This window comes from Martes martes (genome assembly GCF_963455335.1).
Source record: "Martes martes genome assembly, chromosome: 10".
In the NCBI taxonomy this organism is placed as follows: domain Eukaryota; kingdom Metazoa; phylum Chordata; class Mammalia; order Carnivora; family Mustelidae; genus Martes; species Martes martes.
Genome location: NC_137898.1, coordinates 10512953 through 10539603, shown reverse-complemented (window position 1 = coordinate 10539603; position 26651 = coordinate 10512953). Strand labels below are relative to the sequence as shown.

At 56.6% G+C, this 26651-nt stretch overlaps 2 protein-coding genes across 2 annotated transcripts; one reads left to right on the top strand and one right to left on the bottom strand.

The window, feature by feature from the left end:
- Positions 1–1151: 1151 nt before the first annotated feature.
- On the bottom strand, positions 1152–2351 carry PTGDR2 (prostaglandin D2 receptor 2; the record flags this gene model as incomplete). The annotated part of the gene is made up of 1 exon (XM_080816880.1): positions 1152–2351. The coding sequence occupies one exon, from the start codon at positions 2349–2351 to the stop codon at positions 1152–1154; it is 1200 nt and encodes a 399-aa protein (XP_080673006.1).
- An 8732-nt stretch (positions 2352–11083) lies between these two features.
- On the top strand, positions 11084–18336 carry ZP1 (zona pellucida glycoprotein 1; the record flags this gene model as incomplete). Its single annotated transcript, XM_080817891.1, has 12 exons — positions 11084–11279; positions 12420–12541; positions 12751–13066; positions 13203–13346; positions 14125–14312; positions 14384–14481; positions 15709–15836; positions 15921–16110; positions 16203–16347; positions 17588–17669; positions 17805–17924; positions 18182–18336. The coding sequence occupies 12 exons, from the start codon at positions 11084–11086 to the stop codon at positions 18334–18336; spliced, it is 1884 nt and encodes a 627-aa protein (XP_080674017.1).
- Positions 18337–26651: the final 8315 nt, after the last annotated feature.

Below are 26651 nucleotides of genomic sequence, written 5' to 3'. Positions count from 1 at the left end.
TCATGAACAGTAAGCTGGCCAGCCCAGGCTTCAGAACCCCAGCCAGGCGCTCCCGCACCAGACCGACATTCCACTAACCAAACATTCACCAGTCACAGTTCTGCCCCTGGCCCAGGGGCAGACCCAAGTGCAGTGGTCTTTGTCCTCCAGTGTGTGGTGGGCAGAGGAGAGCTGACACAGGGTGGGGATGTGCTGTACGGAGGTCCAGCAGCCCTCGCTGCTACAGACCGGGACGGTCGCCCAGCCGCTGTGTGGTCGGGAGGTGGGCATTGGAAAGATTTGGGGATTACCAGCATGGCCCAGAGGGCATCCCATGAAATACCAGGCCTGTACAGATGTCAGATTCTTGAGGAAATGTCATACGCTGTGGTCTCAGAGGCCCCTGTGCACAGACAAGACCTTCAGCAGAGATGCCCACAGCACTTGGATTAGCCCAGACCGACCACCGCAGCCCTTGTTCTTTCTACCTTAGAAACCCCTCGGCTGGTGCTGGATGGGTGGGGTAGAGACCCTATTACAGGCCTCTTACAGCCAAGACCTTCAGTACCTTGGGTATGCTGGGGGCAGAAGGAGTGTTGTTTCACTTACCAGACTGCAATTGAACCGCATGATGCTTACTGGTGAGTATGCAGACCCTATACTTGGGTCAAGCGGATAAATCCCATGTACCGCAGCTGGATCGTGGGTAGACTGGGGGATCAAGCGTCCAGTTTAGTGAGTGCTGGCTAGGTGACTACATGGAGAGTTAGACCTGATCAGTGCTGCCCAAACTTTTGTTCTCCATTTTCTACTACAAAACGCATCCCTGGTTTCATGGAAAAATCCTTCCTTCCCTCCCTTTCCCCTCCTGCCATCTGGTAAAGTTGCTCTCCTGGAAGGGGCATCCCCTGTACCCTAGTTTGAGAAATCTTGTGGATTTAACCCAGCCTTGGTCTGCATGGGGTCCGCTGACCAGCAGCGCTGCCTTCGCTTCCTGGGAGCTCGGCGGAAATGCGGAATCTCGGCCGGCGTCCCTCCCGCTGATGGTCCTGAGAGGAACTGAGTCACGGGAGGCGTTTTACATGCAGCTCCCTGCGCGGCCTGCCCACGCCCGCGGGACGCGCTCGCGCTGGGTCGCCGGCCCCCCGGCTCCCCCAACCCCGCACCGCCCTCTACCCAGACGTGGTGCTCAGCGCCCTGTTCAGGGGGCCCCTCTCGTCCTGGGAGCGGGAGCTGGCTCTCCGCGTGGACTCCGCGCCGCCGCCCCGCACCCAGGCCAGCAGACGCGCGGGCCAGGACACGGGGGGCGCGTGGGCGGCGCGGGCGGCGCGGGGGCCGGAGGCGCGGCGGCGGCGGCTGCTGCCCGGGCCGCCCAGCTCGCTGTCGTCCACCAGCACGCTCTCCAGCACGCTCCGCAGCGAGCGCCGCAGCTTGTGCAGCACGTCGGGGCAGGTGAGCACGTAGAGCAGCGGGTTGACCACGCTGTTGACGAAGGCCAGGCTGGTGACGAAGGGCAGGCCGCGCCACACCAGTGGCCGCAGCGCGGGGTCGCCGTGCGCGCGCGCCTCCAGCAGGCTGAACACGTGGTAGGGACCCCAGCAGAGCGCGAAGGCCGCCACCACCGCGGCCACCAGGCGCACGAAGCGGCTGGGCCGCCGGCGGCCGCGGTGGCGCAGCTGCACGCTCACGACCGCGTGGCTCGAGGCGATGATGGCCAGCGGCACGACGAAGGCCAGCAGGAACTTGCTGACGGCCAGGGCCGCCTGGCGCGAGTTGCACGTGGCGTTGCGGTCGGGCCCGGGGTTCAGGAGCAGCACGTTGTAGTAGCACATGATGCGGCCGTCCAGCCGCGGGATGGTGTCCCGGAACACGAAGTAGGGCACCGTGTTGAGCACCGCCAGGGCCCAGAGTACCAGGCAAACCCGGTGGGCTGCGGCCACCGTGCGGTGGTTCTGCGCCCACACCGGCCGCACCACCTGCAGGCAGCGGTCCAGGCTGATGGCGCTGAGCAGGAAGCCGCTGGCGAACATGTTGAGGAAGAAGATGGAGGAGTGCAGCTTGCAGAAGGTGGTGCCCAACTCCCACGAGTGGCCCACAGCCAGAAAGTAAGTGAAGAAGGGCAGGGTGGCGGTGGCCAGCAGGTCCGACAGTGCCAGGTGCAGCACCCAGGTGGTGACGACGGTCTGGCGCATGCGGCAGCCCACCACGAAGAGGATGAGTCCGTTCTCCACCAGGCCGAGCAGCGAGGCCAGCCCATGCAGCAGCACGGACGCGTGGTCCATGTAGCGGATGCTGGAGTTGCTGTGGCTTTGGATGCGGCTCATCTGCTCCAGGAGCGGGCAGAGCGGCTTCAGGGTGACGTTGGCTGACATGGTGAGCTCTGCGGTGGAGAGAAGGAGGCGCTGAGGTCGGCTGGGAGGGGGCAGCAAGGGACCTCAGCAGGAGATCTGAACCCTACCAGTGAGTGGGATAGAGGAGCGACCCCGCCCCCTGCCCGGGGATCAAGGAGGGGGAATAGCATCCCAGCCGCACGCCCGCTCACTGCAACCTTGGTCAAGCCATTGAACCTTCCTGAGCCTGTTTCCTCCTTTGTGATATGGATGTCTGTCCTAACAGGACTCCTAGGGCCATTGGGAGTGTTCAGTGAGTTTACATATATAAGCATTTAGAGCAGAGTCCCGGGGTGTGCAGTAAACACTACATCTGTCTTGTTAATAATAATCAGGTGTCCCCTGGGGTCCCATGGAGAAACGGAAACGAGGCCAGGCCAGGCAGGACTCCTTTCCCCCTTCCCCGGAGCACTAGGGCACGAACGAGGTCCCACCTGAAGGGCACCAGGGGTCAGCCAGCCTGGGGAATGGGAGTGGGAGAAGTCTCTGCCTTTAAGGGACACACCCTCCGCACCCACGGGTGCACCCTCACATCTTGCCTCTGCAGCCTGTCTGGGTGGCCCTCTCCTCCCGCAGCAGTGGCAGGTGGGGTGTGTTGACCTTCAACCATGAAGCCGGCCCCTCCTCTGCTAGTCGGAGAGGAAATAAGATAAGAACAAGGAGAGAGCTGGGCATGAGGAACTACCAGACTGGGGCCCTGGAGGCCCAGTGGGGTTGGAGGACTGTTCCCCTGCCTGGGGGGCAGCCGAGCCCATCTCCCCACCCCAGGGGAAATCCAGCCGGCTTGTTTGCTCAGTGACGCACTCATTCGGCAGATAGTTACTCAGGAACTTCTCAGGTAAGGGCTGGGGAAGCCAGCCTCTGGCAGATGTGCCAGGCACCCCAGATGCGCACACCCCCAGCCTCACCAAAAACCCGAGCCCACCTGATATGAAGCTGGTCGAGATGGATGAGGGCTGAGGGGGAGGGGTGGGAGGCTACCGGCAGGAGGTAGGGGACGGGGAGCAGGAGTTAGAGACTCAGATTGTCCTGGGGCCCCACAACGTGCCCGAGACCGCGATAGGCCCTTTGCATAGGTGCTCTCTCGCTCAGGACTCGAGAAGAAAGGCGCTAGAACTTCACTTTGTCCCATTTTTACGAGGGAGGAAACCGAGGCCCGGGCCACCCACCCAACACGGACAAATGGAGCGGCAGCAGTGTGACACTCAGCCTGTTCCCTTTCCCCCACCAGGCGTCTGTAAGCAAGCGCGGATGGAGGAAGAAGCGCGGGGGTTGGGGGGGGGGGAGCTGTGGAGAGGTGGTCTTCAGCGCTCACATTTCCAGGGGAAACACTGTTGGCCAGAAGGAGAAAACCCAGACTCTTCTCCGGGTACCAAGATTCCTTGTGAGGTGAGGCCCCAGGACATCAAACTAGACTTTTCCAGGCAGCCGAGCCCTTGGAGCTGGGGATCGCAGTTAGGAGGGTGGGGAGCAGTTGGGCCTGTGCTCCCCGAGCAGGCTCATGCTTCCTAAGCTTTAGACCTTGCTGAGCAGTTGCACCCACAGTGACCCAGTGAGACCCCGTTTTTCAAGAAGAGGAAACCGAGGCTCAGAGAAGCCTAGCAACATCTGAGACTCCACCCAACAGACAGATGAGTGCCATCCCCTCTCTGCAGGGACATTCCCTTCAGTCCAGCAGCCTCTTAGCCAGGTCCCTTGGGATTGCTCACAGAGCACAGTCCTGCTATACCCCGGGGACCCATCCAATTTGGGCTTTCTGGCTGCACGGAGCCAGCGCCCAGCCTCCTGGGATTCTCTGGGAGCCCAACAGTTAGGGTCCTGCTCTGGTGGGGGTCAGGGGCAGAGAATGCAAGCTTTTAGGGTCAGTTGTCCTACGATTGTGCCTGTAGTCCTACCCCCCACACCCCACCCCAGACTGCTTGTGAGTATGGAGAGAAGCTTCTGTGGTTTACCACTGCGCCTGACTTCTAGCGCCTTCCCTTCCTCGAGCAGCTCTTCCCCTCCAGTCTTTGGTAAACCCATCCCTCTGCCTAGTTGTTAGGGGCATCTCCCCTGGCAAATCTGCGCCTTCCTTTGTGCGTGCAGAGAGGGCACTGATGCTGCCCAGCCCCTGGACTACTTCTTCCTTACCTGGGCACAGGAGGAGCACGGGATTCCGGCCTTGGAGACAGTCAGCTCCCAGTGGCAACCTGCCCAGGAGGCAATGAAGCACCGCACCGGGCAGGCAGAGGAAGGGGAGTGAGGCTGAGGGAGGAAATGGCTATCCTCCGCCCCAGTGTGTGTGTGTATGTGCATGCATGTTTAGGGGTGGGGTTGGGGAAGGCGGGGACAGCGGAGGGTGAGTTGTCACACTGGGATTCCAGTAACATTGGTGTCCATCAATGAGAAAGGGACAAAACTGCTGGCAGCCCCTTCCTGCCCCCTTCCTGTAAGCCCCAGAGATTTTGCAAGAGCCACGGGTCCCTACAAGGGCGTGGGGGAATGGGAGCATGCTTCCGGGGCTGTGTTTGATGGCAACCGCTGTGTAGGAGAAGTCCGTGAAGGGGAGGACATCTCGTGCATGGACAGCCCTGGGCTGCCCTCTCCTGACCCCATAATCCTGAGGCAGGCAGGGCGCCGCAGAGCCCAGGCTGCCCGTGCAGCCCCTCCCCGGGGTTTGACCATCTGCTAACACAGCCACCGTGTCTGTCCCAAAGGCTTGGCAGCACGGTGCCTTCATTCACAGAGTGCCAAGTGCACAGTAGGTGCTCACAGAAATTAGTCCTTTTCTCCTCCGGGGCAGGGGACAAGGGGAGAGACTGCAGGGCAAGGACAATACAGCTTTTATTTAAAATAGGTACAGAGGGGCGCCTGGGTGACTCAGTGGGTTAAGCCTCTGTCTTCAGCTCAGGTCATGATCCCAGGGTCCTGGGATCGAGCCCCACATCTCATGGGGCTCTCTGCTCAGCAGGGAGCCTGCTTTCCCCTCTTTCTCTCTGCCTGCCTCTCTGCCTACTTGTGATCTGTGTCTGTCAAATAAATAAATAAAATCCTTAAAAAAAATAAAATAAAATGGGCACAGAGCCTTACGGTGAGCGGATGAAACTGCATGAATTTGTATTTAATGGCTCCCCAAGTCTTTGCTGACCAAGCCTCCCGGGGTCAGGAAGCATTCCTTCAAACTCAGCGTCACAGCACCTAGGAAGGGCTCAGTAGAACATGTTTACAAACTCCCATATCGAGGCATGTGCCCCGCTCCCATGGGATTGACAACAGGAATCTTCTATTTGGACAAAGGCTCCATCACAGGGCCTGGCACGTAATAAACTTGCAAGAAGCCTGCGATCCCAAGTGAAGAATGCCTAAAATACTTCGACCTTGGGATGGAGATGATATTTTTCACTGCAGCCCAAGATGGCAGATCATTAAGCAGCTTGATTATCCAAAATGTTAGTGCTAGGAAGTCTCCTTTCCTGGTGGTCACGGAGCGCTGGTCTTCCAAAGACAAGTGCCTGCAGCCCTCCCTAGAAAACAGGCAGGTGTTGCCATTCTGCCTTGGGGGCAGTCCTCCCATCCCTACCCACCCCCAACCCCAACCTGATGGCCCATGGACATCCTCCAAGGACATGCAGGCCCGGTTGTGGGAGGGGGGAGCTCAGAGACTCTGCAGCTAGACTGCATTTTGATCGGGCACTGCCGCTCCCAAGCTATGTGACCTTGGGCAAGTAACTTCACAGCAGGAAAGGAGGGTTTTTTAATATGGACTCCTTCTGCACAAACCCCTGCCTCAAAGTGCAAGGTTTGGTGCATAGACTGCTCCTGGGGCGAAGAAGGAATCCCCCCTTCCCTCCTGTAGACACATCTTGGCAGGGGAGCATCAGGCTTGAGCCCCCCAGCCCTCAGGACAGCCCTCCCTTGCCTCCTCCAGCAGGTACCCTTGTGCAGTGAACATCCTGCACAACCTCTCATGGTGGCCCTGCTAAAGGGCGTCTTCCCTGAAACCCTCATTCCTCAGATCTTTCCCCCAACCCCTGCTTCCCATCCTGTAGTCACTGTAGATGCCTCCCCCAACCCTTCCTGAGGACAATTTATGAAAAGTTGCTAAAACAAAAATGTAGTCCCAATGGGCAGGGCCCTGAGACGTTTTCTAAAGAAGGCGGCAGTGATATCTGTTCCTGAGAGGGGCCCCCCGACTGTACTCCCACAGTGGAGACAAACCTCTCTGCACATATTCCCCAGTGCCACAGTCCCTAGGCCTTCGGGCGTAGGATGCTAGGGCAGGGAGACAAGAGTGTCAGGAACAAGGAGCCAGCATCTGCCCATCAGAGAGACCCTTGGGGGTACATGGGAGCAGAGGGAGCCTTAGGTGGGGGCTCGCTGGCTGGAAGCAGAGGACAGGAGCCTCCAGTGGCCAGGGGTCAAGAGCTCAGGCCAAGTTTAGAAATCAGAGAACCCTTAGGGGAGCCCTCCATGATGTCAGGCTGGTGTCGCCAGGAGGACACCAAGACGGCTGATGGGCCTTCACAGAGGGGAGAGTTGGGGGGAGGGTGACCGGGGCCTTTGGGAAGGGCCTTAATGCATACAAACCAGTGATTCTCCACCAAGTGCACATCGGGACCTCACAGGGGGGCTGGCTGAACCCAGGCTGCTGGGCCTCTCCCCCAGCCGGTCTAGGGTGCAGCCTGGGCATCTGCATTTCCATCAGGTTCCCCGGCAGATCCCCCTGCTGCTGGTTCTGGGCGCACAGAGAACGCTGACCTGCTGGAAAGGAGAGTTGGGGTGCTTGGGCCTGGGGTGCTCAGAGCAGGAGCAGCAGCTCCCCCTGGGAGAGCGCACTTAGCTTCGGGGCTTCCCCGAATGCCTCCCCTCCCCGCTGTGGTAGTCCAAGGAGATGGTAAGTCCAGCGCTCTGCTCAGAGCCGGCCACAGGCCACCGAGTGACAAGGCAAAAACCAGCTGCATCTTATTTAGTTATTTTTAGTGTGCTGCATTTCCGTGTCAACCTCTTCCTGACTCCAGACCTTACATTTGCCTTTGCACGCGCATATCTGCCAAAATCCTTATTCTGGAAGCAAGGGAAGGCCCTCCTGAGAGAGGTGAAGCCCAGAATCCCCGGGAAAGAAAAATCAACCCCCGGCTCCAGAGTCTAAGTAGGCTTATCCCTTGTCGCTGTCCACAGTGATGCTGATGCGGACCTCCTCGGGGCAGTGCTTTGCCAGACAGAACGGGAGCCGAGGGAAGGGCGAGGCTTCATCACAGGGTGGTACTCGGTGTCAACCTCAGCTACCCCGGGCAGGGAGACAAATCGGAGCCTAGCAGACCGCCGCTGGGTCTCCGCAGCCCTTGGGAGCCGTACTCGGATCCAACACATGGCCCACAAGCGCCTGCACCTTGCCCCTCATCCCCAGCTTCCCCATCCTCTCCACCTACCCCAGTGCCTTTGCATGGCTGCTGCCTGGAAGGCCCTTTTCCCATCACCTGCCCACCCCGCAGGTCCTCTTTCCCTGACCTGAGTGTCTTGGGCTCCCAAGAGGATGCTTAGGACATCAGCTGTGTTTAACCAACGGTCCAGGGAATGGGCCCCAAGGGAATGTATCCCCCAGCTTCTCCCCAGTTTTCTCCCCCTGTTCTTGCCTTAGGAAGTAGGTTTCCGTTTTCCTTTCTGACATTTTTACAGAAGTTAATCAAAGAGGAAGTGAGATGCACGGCAGGAAACAGGGAGGACCTGCCCTACAGTTCACAAGCTCCCCGACTCAGGAGGCCCTGGCAAAGCCCCCAGGAAGCAGAGAGGCAATGGGACAGGACCTCGTCTTTCCAGCCTGGAGAGGCCCCGTGCTGCTGCGGCACCCTCCTCCTGTCCCTGGCTCTCCAGAGCAGGTGAGACAGAGCAGGAAGCTCACGTAGTGAGCCCCTCGGGCTCACGGCACCCCAGCTAGGTGGCTCTTGCTCTTAATTCCATTCTATAGATTACAGAATTGAAGCCCCATTTTAAGAAGATAAAAATGAAATCGAAAAGAGACAGACCAAACAGGTTTAGAAAGAGGCCACATGGGAAGCCAAAACCCGCAAGTCAGGTAGCTCTGATCTGACCCTCTTTCCTCAGCCGTGGAAACAACTGTGGATTCTTTTGCTCGTGTCCACGCCAGGCAGGCTCTGCTCTCCCTGCTGTCCGTGGGTCCTCGTATTTCCTCTTCGCAGCAAGCCTACAGGTTAGGCGCTGTTACTGGCCCCATTACACAGATGAGAAAATCGAGTCAGCAAGCAGGTAAGTGATTTTGGGGGCGGAGGGAGCTGGGGCCCTTTCCAGGCTGGTGAGCTCTGGCACCTGTGGGCTCTTGCAAGAGTTGGACTCATAACCCAGGGTTCAGGGCTCCCCCTCCCTGGGACAGTATAGCACAACTTTTCTCAAAGGCATCCTTCTGCCCTTAACCACAAGGAGGTTCCCTTGCTCTTTTCCAGTCTTTCCAGGGCCTTGGGAGACACCCCGCCCTCTATCTAATCCCCTCCCCACCATCTTCAGTCCCCACCTGCTTTACGGGGGTGGGGGGTCCCTGGGCTCTCGGCTCCTCTGGCTGGGGCTCTCTCCGCCACCTGAGCCATCCTCCTTCCCCTCAGGATGAGCTCTCTGCTACAGCAGGAAGCAAGCACAGTGTGGAGGGAATGACAGGGGAAGGGAATGGCCACCCCTGGGGTGAGGACCAGGACAGATGCCTACAGGATTCTCCAAGGGTCTCCCCATCAAGGACTTCCTGTGTCGAAAGACAGACAGCAGAGAGCACCTCACCCAGGTTTCCAAATTTATATCCGCAGTCATGGGACTCACCAGTGTGAGGAGCCTCCCGCTAGAATGCCCTGAGAAGGATACGGCGTCACTTCTGGGCTCTTCGGGCCTGGGATGGGCTGAATTGGGCCCTCCGCTCATACGAGGAAGCCTCAGAATGTGGTCGTATCTGGAGGCGGGGCTTTCAGGGTTGATAAGGTTACATGGGCGTGTGACGATGGGCTCTAATCCAAGCTGACAGGTGTCCTTACGAGGAGAGAAAACGTGGACCCACAGAGCCATGAGGAATGAGTGCACACAGAGGAAAGACCACGTGACGACACAGGGAGAAGGTGGCCGTCTCAAGCCAAGGAGAGCAGTGGCAGGAGAGACGAGGCCCGCTGACACCTTGACCTTGGATTTCCAGCCTCCAGAGCTGTGTGAGAATGTCTGTTGGCGGAGGCACCTGTGTGGCTCTGCTATCTAGCCCTCGCAAATTAATACACCTGCCCCTAGGGCATCACCTGAATCAAATCAGGAAGAAGCGCCAGATGAACCCGCATGAGAGCCATTCTGTCAAGTAACCGGCCTCTACTCCTCCAGACATAAAGGGTACGAGGGACAAAGCCGGACAGACGGTCCCAGGCTGGAGGAGCTTAAGAAGCCTGATCTTGGTCTCATGCTGGATCCTGGTCTAGGGAAAAAACACTTTCCTCCTTTGCTCTAAAAGTCTTGATTAGGACCGTTGGTAAATTGAATAAGGTTTGTAAATTGGGCATTTGTGTGACACCAGCATTGACTTCCTGGTTTTGAGCATTTTACTCGTATTTTAGAAAGAACACACTGAAGTATTCAGCAGTAAAAGGAGAACCATCTGCAAACAGCTCTCAAATGTTATGGAAGAAAGTGTGGAGGTGGGCGTCTGTGTACAGACCGGGAGTGAAAGAGCGAAAATATATGTGAAAAGACTGTTAAGAAACAAAATTCGACTGAGTGAATTTTATACACTCTCCTGGCTTTATGCAACCGTCCATCAGGCGGCCTCCAGTCTAGCAGATAGGAAGGTGTTTGGAGGAACTCTCCAGAAAGACCTTTATAGGCAGGAGGGAGAGGGAATAAGGAACTTAAACTGGCAAAAATGGGGGTTGGTTCATTGCAGGGGTATGTGGGTCAGAGTACTAGCTAGGGCTCATCAAGCCATTCCTTTTTTTGGCTGGTTTAAAATTCCATTTCTGGGAGAGCCAAAACTGTAATTAAGTCTTAGTTTGTTGACATGAGGCTTAGCATAAGTGACTCTAGCTGGGAGTCTGCTGTCTTGTTTTTAACAGCAGTGAGTATCTGAGGGATCTGGCTAAAGGGTGCATGGAAATTTTTTCAGTAAGTCTGAAACTATGTCAAAAGAAAAAGTTTAGGGGCGCCTGGGTGGCTCAGTGGGTTAAAGCCTTCGGCTCAGGTCATGATCCCAGGGTCCTGGGATCGAGCCCCACTTCGGGCGCTCTGCTCAGCAGGGAGCCTGCTTCCCCCTCTCTCTCTCCCTGCCTCTCTGCCTACTTGTGATCTCTGTCAAATAAGTAAATAAAATCTTTTTAAAAAAAAAGAAATAAAAAGTTTAAAGGCTTTTCCATTGTCCTTTAAGAATAAACCCACTCACCAGCCCTTCCCCCTCCAGGGGTCCCTCCAGGGACCCCAGTCAGCCTGAAATCCACTGTTTGCCACCCTAAGCCCTTACTGAGGCAGCCTCAAGCCCCAGCTACATGTAAGGCAGGACGTGGGGGTGAGTGGCAGCTTCCTGACTGGGAGGGTGCTTTCCCTGGCCTTCAGGGTGAGAATTTCACCAGAGCCCCTGGTGGCCTGGCAGAGCTCCTCCAGGTGGGCGCCCTTTGCCCCTGGAAGTTCCCACTTGCCCCCTCCCCCATATAAGTCCTGGGCCTCACCTGGGGCTGAGGGTGGGGTGGGTCATTGCCCTGGTGTGTCCGATGGCAGGGATCTCGGTCAGGCTCTGGGATGGTTGCGTGGTGCTGCTGCTGCTGGTGGCCGCTCTGGGCCTGGGGCAGCGGTCACACCCTGAACCTGGTCTCTCAGGCCTGTGGCACGGCTATGACTGTGGGGTCAAGGGCGTGCAGCTATGGGCCTTCCCCGGCCCAGGCCAGACAATCCGCTTCAAGGTGGTAGGTGAGTGTGGCTAAGCCGGGGTCCGCACTTTCCCAGACTGCATGGGGGTGGGGGGCAGCTAGGACCTTTCCCCTGCACCAGGAACAGGACGAGAAGAGGCGTCTGGGCCCCCACTCCCTCACCACGAAGGGGAGCTGCCAGCCTCAGTTTCCCTGGTCTCCCAGATACGTGTGCGCCGGCTTTCTTGCTGAGATGCGGATTTTGCTTCAGCCCAGGCTCTGCATCTGGGACCCCAGCCGACGCCCAGGCTGCTGGCCCCCAGGCTGCTCTGAGGGGCAGGGCCCCGGTGGGCCTGACCTGGTGTGGAGAAAAGGGAGTTTCAAAGGATTTGAATCAGCATCTTCTAAGCTCAGTGTTCTTCAGCAACTCACCTGACCTCTCTGAACCCCTGTTTCCTTAACCATAAGATGGGGAAGATGACCCCAACCTTGCCATGGGCAAGATATAAACTAAACAGGAGTTCGGGAGCATGCCAGCACCCGGAGAGCGCCCTGGTGCTCTGGGCTGACATGGGGGCTGCGCACCTAGCACGTGTTCCCTGATGACTGCCCAACCCGTTAACCTGGCAGCCCAGCTACAACAGCCCAGGTTCCCATCATTCGGGCCCTCCTCGTGTGCACCCGGGAAAGCTCCGCTCGGCATCTGAGCAGCCTCTTGCACTGAAGTGGAGAGCCGAGTTTACAAGAAACCTCGGGGCCTGAGACCCTGCTAACCAGTGCTCACCAGTATCTTCCTTCCTGCTTGCTGTTGTGTGCTGTCAGGCGGGAAGCGTGGCTGGAAAGATCGAACCCGCTAAAACTGTTCCCTTACAGTCAGCTGGTAGCAAAGCTTAGCTTGAAGCCAGGGTCTCCTGCGTCCAAGTGTGATTTTCTCAGCAGATGCTAACAGCCTCTGGCTTCGCCCTTAAACACGTTAAGATTTTATTTATCTGACCTAGAGAGAGTACGTACAAGCAGGGGGAGTGGCCGAGGGAGAGGGAGGCGCAGGCTCCCAGCTGAGAGCCCGATGCGGGGCCCCATCGCAGGACCCTCCGATCAGGACCTGAGCCGAAGGCAGCCGCTGAACCGACTGAGCCACCAGGCGCCCTGCACCCTTAAACATTTCCGATGCTTCCTTCCGTCTTTCTCCCCTCTGCCCCAGATGAATTTGGGAACCAATTTGAGGTAAACAACTGCTCTGCCTGCTACCACTGGGTCACCACCAAGCCCCCGGGACAAGCGGTCTTCTCTGCTGGTTACAAAGGCTGCCATGTGCTGGAGAAGGTAGGGACTGCTCCCGCCCAGGGGAGCCTCGCACAGCCTCAGGCTGGAGAGGGAGCTCAGGATCCATCCTGTGCTTGTCACACCTGCCTTTGGGTTGGTGGGAGGTAGGGAGGGGCACTAAGTCCCCGGACCAGCCCACAAATCCCCTCCCTGCCTGGGATGCTGGGAGGCCTCCCCTCGCCGCTCCCCTATCTCCATCTCACCTGCAGGATGGGCGCTCCCGCCTGAGGGTGATCATCGAAGCCATATTGCCCAATGGTCGAGTTGAGGCAACAAGAGATGTCACTCTGATTTGTCCTAAACCTGGCCGCTCCTGGACTCCAGACCCACACCTGGCACCACGCACAGGCTTCTCCCGCCCCACCCCCCAGGCCTGGTCCCTCCGCCCCATCCCAGAGCACAGCTTTGTCCATGCAACCCCTGCCTTGCCGTCCCTGGGACCTGGACCCACCTCCCATGCCACCCAGGCTCCACCCCAGGGAGGCACCCTCGGACCCTGGGGGGTTGACGAGCCACCATACCCAGGTATGTAGGACTTCTGTATCTGGGCAGCCTGATGGTCCTTGACTGGGCGCAGGAAGCCAAGTCCCTCCATTGCCCTGGAAGTCCGCTGCCCAGTGTGGCCTTTTCTCCTGTCCTCACGGGTCTGTCACACCCCCAGGTGCACCTCTGACTCCAGAGCTGTGCCAGGTGCCCTCAGGGGCCATCCCCTGTGCAGTGGGAAGAAGTTCGAAGGAAGCCTGCCAGCAGGCTGGCTGCTGCTATGACAACAGCAGAGCGACTCCCTGTTACTATGGCAACACAGGTAGAGCTCTCACACCTGAAGCCTGAAACCTCAGAGGGCTTCCTCCCCTGCCCCCCTCCAGCACTGCAGCCTTGTCCTACCCTGTTCCTAGGATAGCCTGAGCCCGAGTGGCTGCAGAAGGGACCTTTAGGTGGGGTGCCCGTACACCCCAGCTTGCTGATAACCATCATCCCAGGGAACTAGCAATAGTTTGGGTTTTTATGTTTTGGGGGTTTTTTTTTAAGATTTTTATTTGAGAGAGAGTATGGGGGGGGGAGGGAGAAGCAGACTCCCCGCTGAGCAGGGAGCCTGACTCCAGGCTGGATCCTAGGTCCCTGAGATCATGACCTGAGTCGAAGGCAGACATTTAAGTGACTGAATCCCCAGGCGTCCTGTCATAGCCCTCTTTACATGCACCCCTACCTTTCTATCTAGAACATCCCAGTTTATTTTCTGAAATTTTTTATGGTAATCTCCACACCCAATATGGGACTCGAACTCACAACCCCGAGAACAAGAGTCCCATGTTCTTCCGACTGAGCCAGCCCTGTGTCCCTGGAACAGCCCAATTTAGAGAGAAATTCAGTGGCGTTCCTACTTCTGTAGTGTCTTTTGTTGTCATGCAGAAGATCTGGGTCCGTCCAGGGGTTCCTCGAGCCAACACTGGCACGAAGAGTGAGGTCTCCCGAGTCCCAGGGCAACACTTAAATACTGTCCCCCAGCCTGTTCCCCATGTCCATGCTGCATGGGCACTAATCTGTGGGACCTGACTGGCCTCTCTGATCCACCTTTGTCCCAGCAACTGTCCAGTGCTTCAGAAATGGCCACTTTGTCCTGGTGGTGTCCCAAGAAACCGCCTTGGCACACGGGATCACGCTGGCCAACATCCACATGGCCTATGCCCCCACCAGCTGCTCCCCCACCCAGGAGACCGGGTCCTTCGTGGTCTTCCACCTCCCCCTCTCCCACTGTGGGACCACAGTCCAGGTAGGAGCGGGGTCATGGGTGGGCGCCCAGGACCACCCCTGCGAGGGCTCACCCAGTTGTCGCCCCCACAGGTGGCTGGTGACCAGCTCGTCTATGAGAATCAGCTGGTGTCTGACATCGAGGCTTGGACGGGGCCACAGGGCTCCATCACGCGGGACGGCACCTTCCGGTGAGGGGGAGCCTTTCTGGAACAGGCTGGGCTGTGGGCTTGGGAGCGAAAGGAGCACAAGAGAGTTTTGAACAGGCTTTGGAGCCATCTGGGTTCACGCCCAAACTGTTCCCTGCTGTGCGATGTCAGGAGAGCCTCTGGGCTCTTCTTGGCCTCCCCTACCAGGCTGGGGGGGGGGATGGCCCTCCATCGGGGCTGACAGGAGCACGAAGTGGGGTCTGCCCACACCGGACGGTGCGTGAGCAGGCAGGGGTCCCGAGGAGCACTGGCCTTTATCCTGCCAAGAGCTGAACTCGGGAACTAAGCAGCAAGCACCCTCATCGAGGTTCCTAGAAACGTGTGGGTGCAGCAGCCTCTTCCTCTCGGGTCATGGAGCCATAAATGGGGCAGAAGATACCTGGGGGCAGAAGCTGTCTGTGGGTATGATGGGGCAGGAGCCGAGGGAGGACCTCAGGCTGAAAGGGGCCACTAGGACCCGCGGACTCCGGTGGCAGAACCACCCTCGGTGCTCAGGATGCCAGTGGGGGTGCCCCGAGGGCACCCGTGCTTGTCGCACCCACTTTGGAAGTGCAGGGGCCCCAGCCAGGACCTCTGCCTGGTCACCCTGTCAGACAGAGCTAATGCATCTGTTTACAAAACTCTGCTGGGCCCCGAGCAGCTGCCCAGAGTCTTTCCCCCCAGCTCCCCTGCCAGGAGGGCTGCGGCGGGCTGCTCGTGTGCGGGTCCCAGTGTCTTTTGCTTTAGAATTCTAAGGACCTACAGGCCCAGTGGTGGAGGGATAGGTCCACTGTGCTTTAGACCCTGGGATTTAGGAGCTGGGGGCACTAGCCAGAATTCAGCAGGGCGCCAGGGATTCCCAGAGGAAGGTATAAGGAGAGCCCTTAGGAGCTGGAGGTAAATGTGGATGGGGTAGGACGGGGTCAATTTCCCTTGCAGAACACGGGGTGCCAGGCATGAGCCCCCACTAAGAGTGTGCTGTCTCCTAGGCTAGACCCCAGTCCCAGGGGACCATGACAACCCTGGGGGGCTGTCTGGGACCAGCTTGAGTGGTCCTGGGCAGATGAGGCTGGCAGGGCTCTGGTCCCCCTAGCACGTGCTCAGTGGTGTCCGGCTGCGTTGCTGGACTGCGCCCTGTTGCATCCTCGGAGCTGGCGTCTGGTTTGCCGAGCGAGCTGGCCTCCACAACACCGGGTCCTCTCCCCCATGTGCTCTTGCACCTGACCTCAGGCTTCACATGCGCTGCATCTTCAACGCCAGTGACTTCCTGCCGCTCCAGGCATCCGTCTTCCCGCCACCCTCTCCAGCCCCTGTGACCCAGTCCGGGCCCCTGCATCTCCAGCTTCGGATCGCCAAGGGTACGGGGTCCCTGGGCCTTCTCTCGCTGCCCCGCTTCCCCCCCCAACCAGCCCACTGAGGCTCATGAGCCCCTCATCCCACAGATGAGACTTTCCACTCCTTCTACGAGGAGGGGGACTACCCCCTCGTGAGGCTGCTGCGTGAGCCTGTCCCAGTGGAGGTCCGGCTCCTGCACAGGACAGACCCCGGTCTGGTCCTGCTGCTGCACCAGTGCTGGGCCACTCCCGGGACCAGCCCCTTCCAGCAGCCTCAGTGGCCCATCCTGTCCGACGGGTGAGTAGCAGTAGGGCTCCGGCTGCCCCAGGGGCTCCCTGCACCTGCTGCCCCTATCCCTCTGCGGCCTCCTCAACTTCTTTCCTTCCCAGGTGTCCTTTTGATGGTGACAGCTACAGGACCCAACTGGTAGCCTTGGACGGGGCAGAGTTGTCCTTCCCATCCCACTACCGGCGCTTCACCTTTGCCACCTTCGCCCTCCTGCACCCTGGCTCCCAGAGGGCCCTCAGGGGATGGGTAAGAAGCACCACATGCCTCTTCATGCCTGCTCCCCATCCGTTCAGTCAAAGCTGGTCCCCCGTGCCCTCCAGCACCCTAGAGCGAGCTCGAGCAGACAGAGGTCCCAGACGGGGCTTCCTGGAGGGTAGTCAGCTCAGAGGTGACCCACAAAGTGTTCAAGGGGGAGGAAGGAAAGTAGATGCAACCACCCCTGCACCTGAACCTGGTCACCATGTTCTAGAGGGGCTTTGCTTCTGACTCCAGAAACTGTTCAACATAGATCCGTTTTGAATGTTATAACCAAGCAGCTTCTCTGGTAGGTAAATGGATAAACGTTGGGTACATGCTTAAGTTTTTTTAAGATTTTATTTGCGAGAGAGCATGAGAGGGGAGGGGGTCAGCAGAAGCAGACTCCCCGCTGAGCAGGGAGCCGGACGCGGGCTCGGTCCTGGGCCTCCGGGATCATGACCTGAGCCGAAGGCAGCAGCTTAACTGACTGAGCCACACTAGCGCTCCTATATTTAGGTTTTCTACAGAATACACAAATGGTCCCTCCAGGCCGTGGGCTACCCTGTAACTTGTTCTCCGGAACAATACTTGTTTCTCACGTTGCTACACACAGACCTCCGTGTAATAGCTGCTTGTTATTACACGGATATGGGCAGACTTCACGGGTTAGCCCTGTTCATTGTGGCTTAATTCTGCCCTTCCACGCACCTCTCCAGGAGCCAAGACCCTCCCCTGCCGGACGAAGGCGCATCAGTTGGTTGGTTCAGCTGGTTCAGCTCCTCCCACTCCTCCTGCTTCTACTCCTTCTGGGAGCTGTCTCTGGCCTTGTTTCCAGAAGCAGGGCTACCCTGTCCCCTGCTTTGCCCCCAGTCGCTGGGACCTCTGCCCCTGCTGTCTTGTGAAGGGCCCCCTTCTTGGGGGCCAGCACGCCCAGGGTTCCCAGCAGTCGGGCGAGCATCGGTGGAGCAGGCAAGGGCGGGGGCTCGGTCATGGGCAGGGTTACCTGCCGGCAAGGAACTCCCCTGCAGACTTGGGCCCTGGGGAAGGAGGAAGGCACACCTGTGGCTCTGACCCTCACAGCAGGGGCTGCAGTCTTGGTCTTGGTCCGTGTGGCCAGACCTCCATCTGGCTGGCTGGCTGGCAGCAGTGTGGACTTGGCCTGGGTCCTGGACCCTGGGTCCCTGGCCTGGTGCTGCCTACTGTGGGTCCGAGCCGGCCCCGTGCCCTGACCTTCTCTCTTCCCCCACAGGTTTACTTCTTCTGCAGCGCCTCTGCCTGCTCCCCTTCGGGGCTGGAGACGTGCCGCACTATGTGCAGCTCTGAGCCCACAAGTGAGTCTGGGCTGGGACACCTGGAAGGGGCCGTGGGGGGGCCGGCTGTCATTCTTCTGTCCGCAGACCTGTTCCCGCCTTCTGGGCAGCCAGGGGCTGGAGACGAGGCTAGATGCTGCCACTCTCCCCGCACAGGACAGCGACCATCCTCCGCTGCCCACAGCACTGCTGCCGGGCCCCAGGACCTCGTGAGCTCTCCAGGGCCCGTGGGCTTTGAGGATTCTTACAGGCAGGAGCCTGCGCTGGGGCCCACAGGTACCAGCGCTGGGGACTGGCCCTCAGGCGCTGGGCCCGTGTATTGCCAGGGGGCGCTCGGCCATTGTGCAGGCAGGAGAGGGTTGAACAGCTTTTAGTGGGGGACGAGGCAGAGAGGCAGTCCACCTTCTCTGTGGACGGGCGGCTTCGGCTCTGCCGGGCATGGTCACAAAGGTCCAGGGGGGCGGAGACCATTTGGGGGGCCTCATTGAGCCTCGTTCAGCCCCGCAAGCCTTCAAACCCCTTCTCTCTGGCAGGATCCCCCAGGAACGTCAACCAGAGGCCTCTCCTCTGGGTGGTCCTTCTGCTGGCGGCTGTTGCCCTGGTCCTAGGGGTCGGTGCTTTCGTGGGCCTGCACCAAGCCAAGCGCGGAAGCTCCAGGAAGGCCACGGAGGGCGAAGGGGCTCAATAAAGCGTTGTCTCGAGCACACGAGCACGTGTGAGAGCGGTCTGTGGCACCCGGAAGGATTTCTTTCTAGGAGTGTGTTCCTTAGCACCAGCTCTGTCCTTTCAGAAGTGTGGTCTCTTCTGCGGGTAATATGTGCCGCATGCAGGGTAGGGTCCAGGGTCTCCCAAGGCTGAATTTGGGAGACTTTGTCTCGCAGCAAGGAATGCTGGCATTCCAGACAGACGACCGGACAAGTGAAGGTAGAGTGCGGTAAAACCCTGGCTGAGTCAGAGCACCAGTGAGGAAAGGGAATGCAGAGGACGGGGCCCTGGTCCTGGGCATCCTCCAGTCACGATGCTCAGTTGCCCTTGTGGCTAAGGGGAGCCCAGATCTCCTGGGACCAAAAGGGCTGAGCCCAACTTGAAAGAGTCTTGCTCTGAGCTCCCAGCATCCCACTAAAGAATACGGGCTACTGGTCTCAGCAGTTGGCACAGCAGCCCATGGGGACTTGATGCTGGCACAGTCACCAGACAGGTTGGTGCTGCTGAGCTCCGTTTGCCCGCGTGGGACCTGGGCCTTCACCTTGGGCTTGGCAGCAAAGACCTTTCCAGACAGATGTGTAGGTCTAGGCTGGGAAGGGGTAGCAGTTGGAAGGGGTGAGGGGTGGGAGTAGGGTTCAGCCTCGGGTGAAGAGAGAGTAATCTGGTAGGGGGTCAAAACCTGGCCTTCGACTTTTTCTGAAGGTCTGTCTTTGGTAGGCTGAGCTGCGAGAGGAAGTGGAGGAGCTCAGGTCAGGCTGGCGACCTTGATATTGTGTAGGGGCTCCTCAGCTGGGGCATACTCCAGCTTTTCCATCTCTAGGATACTGGTCCTCTCCAGACATTCCCAAGCCAGGCTTCATTACAACCCTGGTTCTGGCTCTTACTAGCAGTGTGGTGTTGAGTTACTGAACTTGTCTAGGCCTGTTTCCTCCTCCATAAAATGGGGAGGATACCCATCGGCACAGGGGTGTTAGATAAACTAGCAGGTAAGAGTCCTTAGAATGGTACCTAGCATTCAGTAAATGTTGATTGTTTCTTAGAATTTTTTCCCCTATGCCAAACTTCATGCTTACCTAAATTTTCATTATTTTTTTTTAATACGAAGGCCAGTTTATAGCCCAGATGAGGAGGGGCTGGGGAAATGCTGGCCTTTGGGCTTTTCTAGCTGGAGGTGGCAGAACACTGGGGCTGGAAGCCCCCAGACACCTGCTCTGGCAAGGAACTGCGTAGCTTCCTTATCTGGGCCCGTCTTGCCGTCTGTGAGTGGGGCTGGCCAGGTCCATCCACCTTCCTCCTGGCCTGTGCAGGGGGCCCCAGGCTGTACTCTCGGGGCTAGTGTGAAAGCACGAGGCTTCGGAGCTTGGCGATGGGAGGAGCCAGGCTGACTGGCTTTTAAGGGGTCAGGGAGCCGGCTCCTCTACCCCCGACTCTTCTCTTCTCACCACTGCCTCCAGCATCCCAGCTCGTGCAAGCATTTCAGACTGCACAGAAGGCTGGTTCTGTGAATTGCACCGATGCTGTGTTTAAACGAAGCCTGATTGTGTAGATACCAAATGGAATCCCATTATGTAACTGACTCATCTCGCCGGGGCGTGTTTTACCACAAAGGTAGACGATCTTGTGTTGTTAACTATCACTTTTAATAGACACCTTGTCTTCCATGTTGCGGTTAAATTGTGATATATATTTTATCTCCTTTTGATGGAAACCAAATCTATTACTGGTGCTGAACGCTGGTTCTCCTCACTGAAGCCTGTAATTCTTTGTAGATTATTTTCTCAGAAGTTCTTAAAAGGGGCACGGCTTTTGATGGAGCAGTCCTGTCAGGCTCTGTGGGAACACCGGGACGCCGGCCCCCCACAGCCTGGCCGCCCACAGATCAGTGTCTTGTAAAGCTTTGTCTCCCGAGCCTCATCAGCCAAAACAGCACTGCTGGTCTGAACTGCTCCTCTGTGGGGGCGCTCCGCCGGGGACCCTGTGACTCGACCTTAGGATTGAGTGTGAGCCCCACTTTGGATGTAGAGATTACTTAGCATCTTTATTTTTTATTTTTATTTGTTTAAAGATTTTCATTTATTTATTCAACAGACAGAGATCACAAGTAGGCAGAGAGGCAGGCAGAGAGAGGGGGAAGCAGGCTCCCTGTTGAGCAAAGAGCCTGTTGCGGGGCTCGATCCCAGGACCCTGAGATCATGACCTGAGCTGAAGGCAGAGGCTTAACCCAGGGGCCCCTCTTTATTTATTTTTTTTTAAGATTTTTTTTCTCAAAAAAATTTTTTTAGATATACCTCTTTGATTAGAAGACAGGCAGGGTTAGAGCCACTTGCGTCTTCTAAACTGCCACTCTGCGTCTGCTCTCCTGAACTTCTCTGCCCGGCTGCGGAGAGCGCTCCCAAGTCCGGGGGCATCTTCGTCTCCCAGACTTCCCTCCGAGTTGGCCTCTGCCCTTCCCCGCGGGGGAGCTCTTGCATCTTGTTCCAGAGGATTAGGTCTCTGTAATTTTCCCCCTCGCATTTTGACCCGTGGATATGGCAAACACGACATTGCCCTACGTAACCCTAAAGTCACCATAGCTTTCGGTGAGACTGGCGTTGCAGCGGTTTCTCTCCTGGCTGGGGTACACGGGCACGAGAACTTCGATACCTTTGGCAGTCAGGCCTTGTACACAGATTTTGTCACTCCTTGTGTCTGAGGGTTCTCTTAACAGAAACAAATGCCCAAAATGTATGATCAGGGAGGGTCCCTGCCACACTAGGTTCTGTTGCTTTGCCTAGAGAGGGGGACAGTCTCAGCTTTGACTTTCCTAGACCTCAAAATCTAGTGCAAATTTTGCCCAGTGTAACATTTCTTCCCTCCCCTACGCCACCCAGTGCGCGCAGGAACCTGAGCCCTGAGAACAGTTGGGTCAGGCCCGATGGGGTTGATAACAAGCCACTTGTGCTGACCTGTAGCAGGAAGCAGAGCCACTCAGGGGCCTCTCAGGTTCGCTCACTTCCTGCCCTTCTGGAGGGTGTGTGGGGGGGGGGGTGGGGGCAAGGGCTGTGGCTGCAGCAAGGTGAGGCCCCAGGGTCTCGCCCACCTCTCCACCTACCCTCAGCCTCCACCATACTTGATGGAGATCAAGTCCATGTGCTTTCCCTGCAAGGAAGGGGGAGAATACTTCAGTCTTAGTTCAGCTCCAGTAAAACAGGACTCTCTAAATTTTGGCCACATGCCTGGGCCTCTCTGTAAGGGCATTTCCTATAAAAGTGCCACTTCTGTCCCAGCAGCAGAAAGACTACGTGCCTGGATTAACCTTTGGAAATAAACAACTAAAATGCTAGATTATACACACACTTTAAAAACATGTTTAAATCGTTGCTGAGCAACACAAAAGGGGTTAAAAAAAAAAAAAGTCATGCACATGGGCCAAAAATAAAAGCAAAAGATCTGAAGTAAAACCAGATTCTATTCTGGGGCTTCTGTGGAACCCTGGTGGCCCTGACATTCTGCTTTAATGAGGACAGGGGACCACAGCCTGCCAAAGGTGGGGAGTCCAGATCCCGGCCTCTGATAGAAACTGGGGCTTCAGAGGGCTTCATCCTTGGAGAGGGAAGGAGAAACAAGGCCACTGCACAGAGAGGGACAGCAAGGGTCTTGCCTATCGTGATCTCCACGCTGCATGGTTTGGAAAAAAAAAAAAAAAGTACTCCCCTGGGGATTACAATTCCCTCTTCTCTGGTGTGTGCTGTCCAAATTCCTAGACTGTGGCAGGAGGCGGAATGCTCAAATTTCAATTGGAAAAAGCTCCACAGCTGAGTTTAAAATGATCCCTGGGTTCTGGACAAGAGCAAATGCAAATCCTGTCTGGAAAAAAATGTGATTTCAGCCCGTCTCAAAGAATTCTCATGGTCACAATACAATGAGCACTTTGCCAACCAAATTCACAAGACACTAGAGAGTGAAAAGGTTAAGGCGCACACTGGGAAGACAGTTCCAGCACCCAGACAGAGGATTAGTATAGAAAAATATATGTCTGTAGGGACGCCTGGGTGGCTCAGTTGGTTAAGCAGCTGCCTTCGGCTCAGGTCATGATCCCAGCGTCCTGGGATCGAGTCCCACATCGGGCTCCTTGCTCGGCGGGGAGCCTGCTTTTCCCTCTGCCTCTGCCTACCACTCTGTCTGCCTGTGCTCACTCGCTCGCTCTAACAAATAAATAAATTAAAAAAAAATTAAAAAAAAAGAAAAGAAAAATATATGTCTGTATATATCTGTATGTATAAAACTACACATCAGTAAGACAAGCCAAAGAGCAAGACAGGCAATTTGTAAAAGATAAATGGCCTAGATATGAAGATATGAAGATACCCAACCTGGATGTGAAAACTGAACTTCGAGGTAACATTGTATACCCACCAGAACAGCAAAAATTTTAAAACTGAGCAAATACTAAGGGTTGGTGAAGGGTACGAAGACAGGAATGCTCGCCCACATGGGAATCACTGTCCAAACTGATACAACCATGTTGATAAAGAGCTTGTCATTGTGGACAGGATTATCTATATAACAAATCCCCTCCTAAGTTAGCAGCCTAGGAAAAACCTTTGCTCCAGAACGTTCACAGAAACATTGTTTATAGCAGAAAAATTAGAAACAATTGATGTGTCTGTTATCAACGGACCTATCAGTGCACTGTGGTGTAGTCTGATGATGGACTCCCCTGATGAACGAGAGGGAAGGGTCAACCTGTCTGGGTTTAACGCTTGCAGTGTTAAACTCCCCAAACACGGAGCTGGCCTCTTACAAGGCTCCATGGAGTCCAGCCACTGCCAAGTGCCCAAGGCACTGACCAATTACAAAGCTTGGACCCCAGCCCGCTAATTAGGTCAGAAGGGGGTGGTGCTTCTCCAGGCCAGCTGGCAATGCAGTAAATCCTGCCGCTGTCTAGCTAGGCCAGACAGCTGCGAGAGCACGATCTGGACTGTAGATCTAGGACTATATCAAGGGGCAGAGTTGGTGCAGCCTCCCCCAAGCGAACCATCTGGCAGATTAGGGCTGGAACCAAGGTTCAGCCACTTCATACTTACTGTATCCCCTCCCCTGGCGACAATGGTGGAGCTGTGCCTCACAATCACGCAGCTCGATGCACCACCGCGCCACAACGGGCACTCCCCGCCCAGAGCACACTGCCCTGCGATGAAGGGGCCACACGGGACCCACATGGGTGGGCCACACCCATCTCCGAGGAGTGCTGTTCCAGCAGCCTGGTGGAAGTTCTGTGTGCCCACGTGCACAACAGTGAATGAACCATAACCACGTGGGTCAACACAGGTACCTCTCAAGAACAATACTGAGCAAATGAAGTCAAAGAAAGCAAGCTGAATGATTTCATGCTAAAAAGTTCAAAAATAAGCAACCCCCCCCCACACACACACAATACACTGGTAAAATTAAAAAGAAAAGCGAAGAAATGATCACCCCGATCTCAGGTAGTGGCTTCCTCTGCATTCATGGACGAGCACAGAGGGCCGCCCCCCCCCAAGACTGTCCTTCTTAAGCTCGGTGCTGGATATAAGGGTGCTTATTATTTTTTGAACTGCAAAGGTATTTTTGAGACACTTGTGAACTAATGTTTCACAATAAGAAATTTAAAAAATATTAAAGACCTGTTTCCGCTGTTGAAAATCATCAGGGGAGATCTTCGACTTCACGCTGCTGGTTGAGACCGGCAACTTCCTCCCCTAAATACAATTTGCTGGGCAGTTCTCCAAACTTCTTGCTCCCCACTGTCCACACAGTTTGTTCTCCCCTCCCGGCCCTCCTTCCTGCAGCCAGGCAGGGGGGCCGCAGCGTCCCCTCCTTCACCAGCCACTCCTACTCTGCTCCTCTGCTCATGGTCCACCGAGTGAACTGTCACCTCTCCCCAGACCGACCTGACATGCAGGACAGCTGCGCACCCCCTCCTGCATATCGGCACCTCTCTCAGAACTCCTCCCGTGGGCCTAGCCACCTGTGCACTGCCACCTCCCTCACTGGCCCAGGTTCCAGGGCCTTCAACTTTGTAACACAGGCAGATGTCGAGCACCAGGGCCCACTGCGACCCCTAGAGTGTCACTGGATGCCAGTGCCGAGAGAAGCAGTGAAAACCACAGCGAACGCCGTGTGCTCTCTACACGTGTTCACTCACTTACTACCGGGAACCCTATGAAGCAGGCACCTGCTCGTCAGGGTTTCAGATGCAGAAACCGAGACACTGACACTGTCACAGAGAGCTGTTGAGCTGGGATCCAAACTCAGCTTCTGACTCCAGAGCCCACACTTGACCACAACTCTATATACTCCCAGAAAAGTGTACAGCCAGTTGTCAGCTGCCCATTGTCTTCATAGAGGACGGGTGGTCAGCTTGGTCTCTGAAGCCGAATGGCTTAAAGTCCCAGCTCATTACTTACTGGGTGGCTGGGAGCTAACGCTCTCTGAGCTTGCTTCCTGTCTGTAGAATGGGGTAACAGCACCCGCTGGTGGTCCACTGGTACCCAGGTGTCCTGCGCCAGTGTTCCTGGAGAGACTAATGTAGCCACAGTGCCCCCAGGTGGCCGCCCTGATCGGGGCTCCAACGCCAAGCAACCTTCTACAGTGGAAGGGAAAAGGCGTTTGGACCCTTGGCCCCAGACACAAGCCCATGTGTAGACTATCAAAGAGCTCAAGTTCATGCAGGATGCAAGAAGCCCTGGTGACACCGCCGAACGATCTCCCTTCAGATACCTAGAACTATCTGCTTCTGGACCCTAACTACGAGCTCACGAGCCTGACAACACAGGTCCAGAAAAGGTGAGACCCCGGAGAATCCACCAGCTGAGACCAACCACCCAGAGGTTCGCCTGCAGGGCAGCTGAGCCCTGTCTGAGAGATGTGGCAGGGGTGGCGGCTCTCCATTCCATTTTGGCCAAAACAACCAGGTCTGTCATCCCCCGGCTTTTGTGTTCAGAAGAGAGTCAGAGACCAAGCTCCGTTCTGAGGCCCAGGGTTGACTCTCTTGGTCTGCCACTTAGCAGCCACGTGACATAAGGTCAAAGGGAGACCGACAGCACTGCGTACAGGGCCCCGCCCTCGAAATGAAAATCAAGCTGACACACGAATGCCTAAACCCCTCCAAGATCACAGAGCTATGCCAGAGCCGGGAAGTAGCTCACCTGCGGGGCCAAGGGTGGGCAGCAGAGGCTTCTTGGAGGGAGCCTGATCATGGGGAGGGGGACTGGGGGGGACAGCAGATGGTGGAGGATAGAAGTAGCCGTCAGGGAAAAGGCAACAGCAGAGCAGAAGCAGACATGCTAGTAGACACAGTCACAGTGCTGACGGCGGTGCTGGCAGGAGGCGTGGACGCTAGCCTCGGACAACGCAGAGGAGAGGGTACCAACCCCCAGCACTTGCAAATCTGTACTTCTGACATCCCCCCAACTTAACTACTACTAGCCCAGAAGCGTGCTGACCAGAAGAAGCCTCACCAATAACACCAACAGGTGCCTGAGGTCTACATGCAGACATCCTGTCTACTATACTCTGACAACCAAGTCAGCTCTGGAAAAGAAAGCGTTGTTTGGAAAATCAGAGCAGAAAATACACTCCCAGTACGTACCATGTTTACTGAAAAAAGCCTGTGTAAGTGGATGTGCAGAGTTTCCACTTGAGTTGTTCAAGGGTCCGTGGCAGTGGTAATAAAAGTCATAGCGGCAGCAGTGGGAGGAGGAGGAGTAGCAGTAGGAGGAGCAGCAGGAGGAGGAGGAGTAGCAGTAGGAGGCACAGCAGTAGGCAGGGGCGGCAGTAGGGAGGGGGCGGCAGCAGGAGAAGCAGCGGTAGTGGGGGTGGCAGCTGGAGCGGCAGCAGCAGGCACGATACATACAGCATGTACCACGTGCACCCACCATTCTACAAACTTCTCTACGTTCTAATTCACTTTAGTTTTACAATATCCCCAACTCCCGAAGAAACTGGAACAGAAAGAAGTCAACACAGACCTGTACCCCTGAAGCAAATAATACATTATATGTTAGTAACAGAAAGAAAAAGAGAGAGGAAGGAAGGAAGGAAGGAAGGAAGGAAGGAAGGAAAAAGTCAAATAATCTGGCCGAGGGCCCCAGCCTCCTAAGTGCCACAGCTGGGATTCTGAGCTCCTACCTCTATCCTGGACTGCAAAGGAGGCAGCCTGAGGCTCCCAGGGGGTGCAGGGAAGCTGCTCGGCCGCACAGCCAAAAGCCAGGCTGTTTCAAGAATAAAATGAGAGAATGTACGTATCGTGTCCAGCACACAGCTGATATGAGGGCA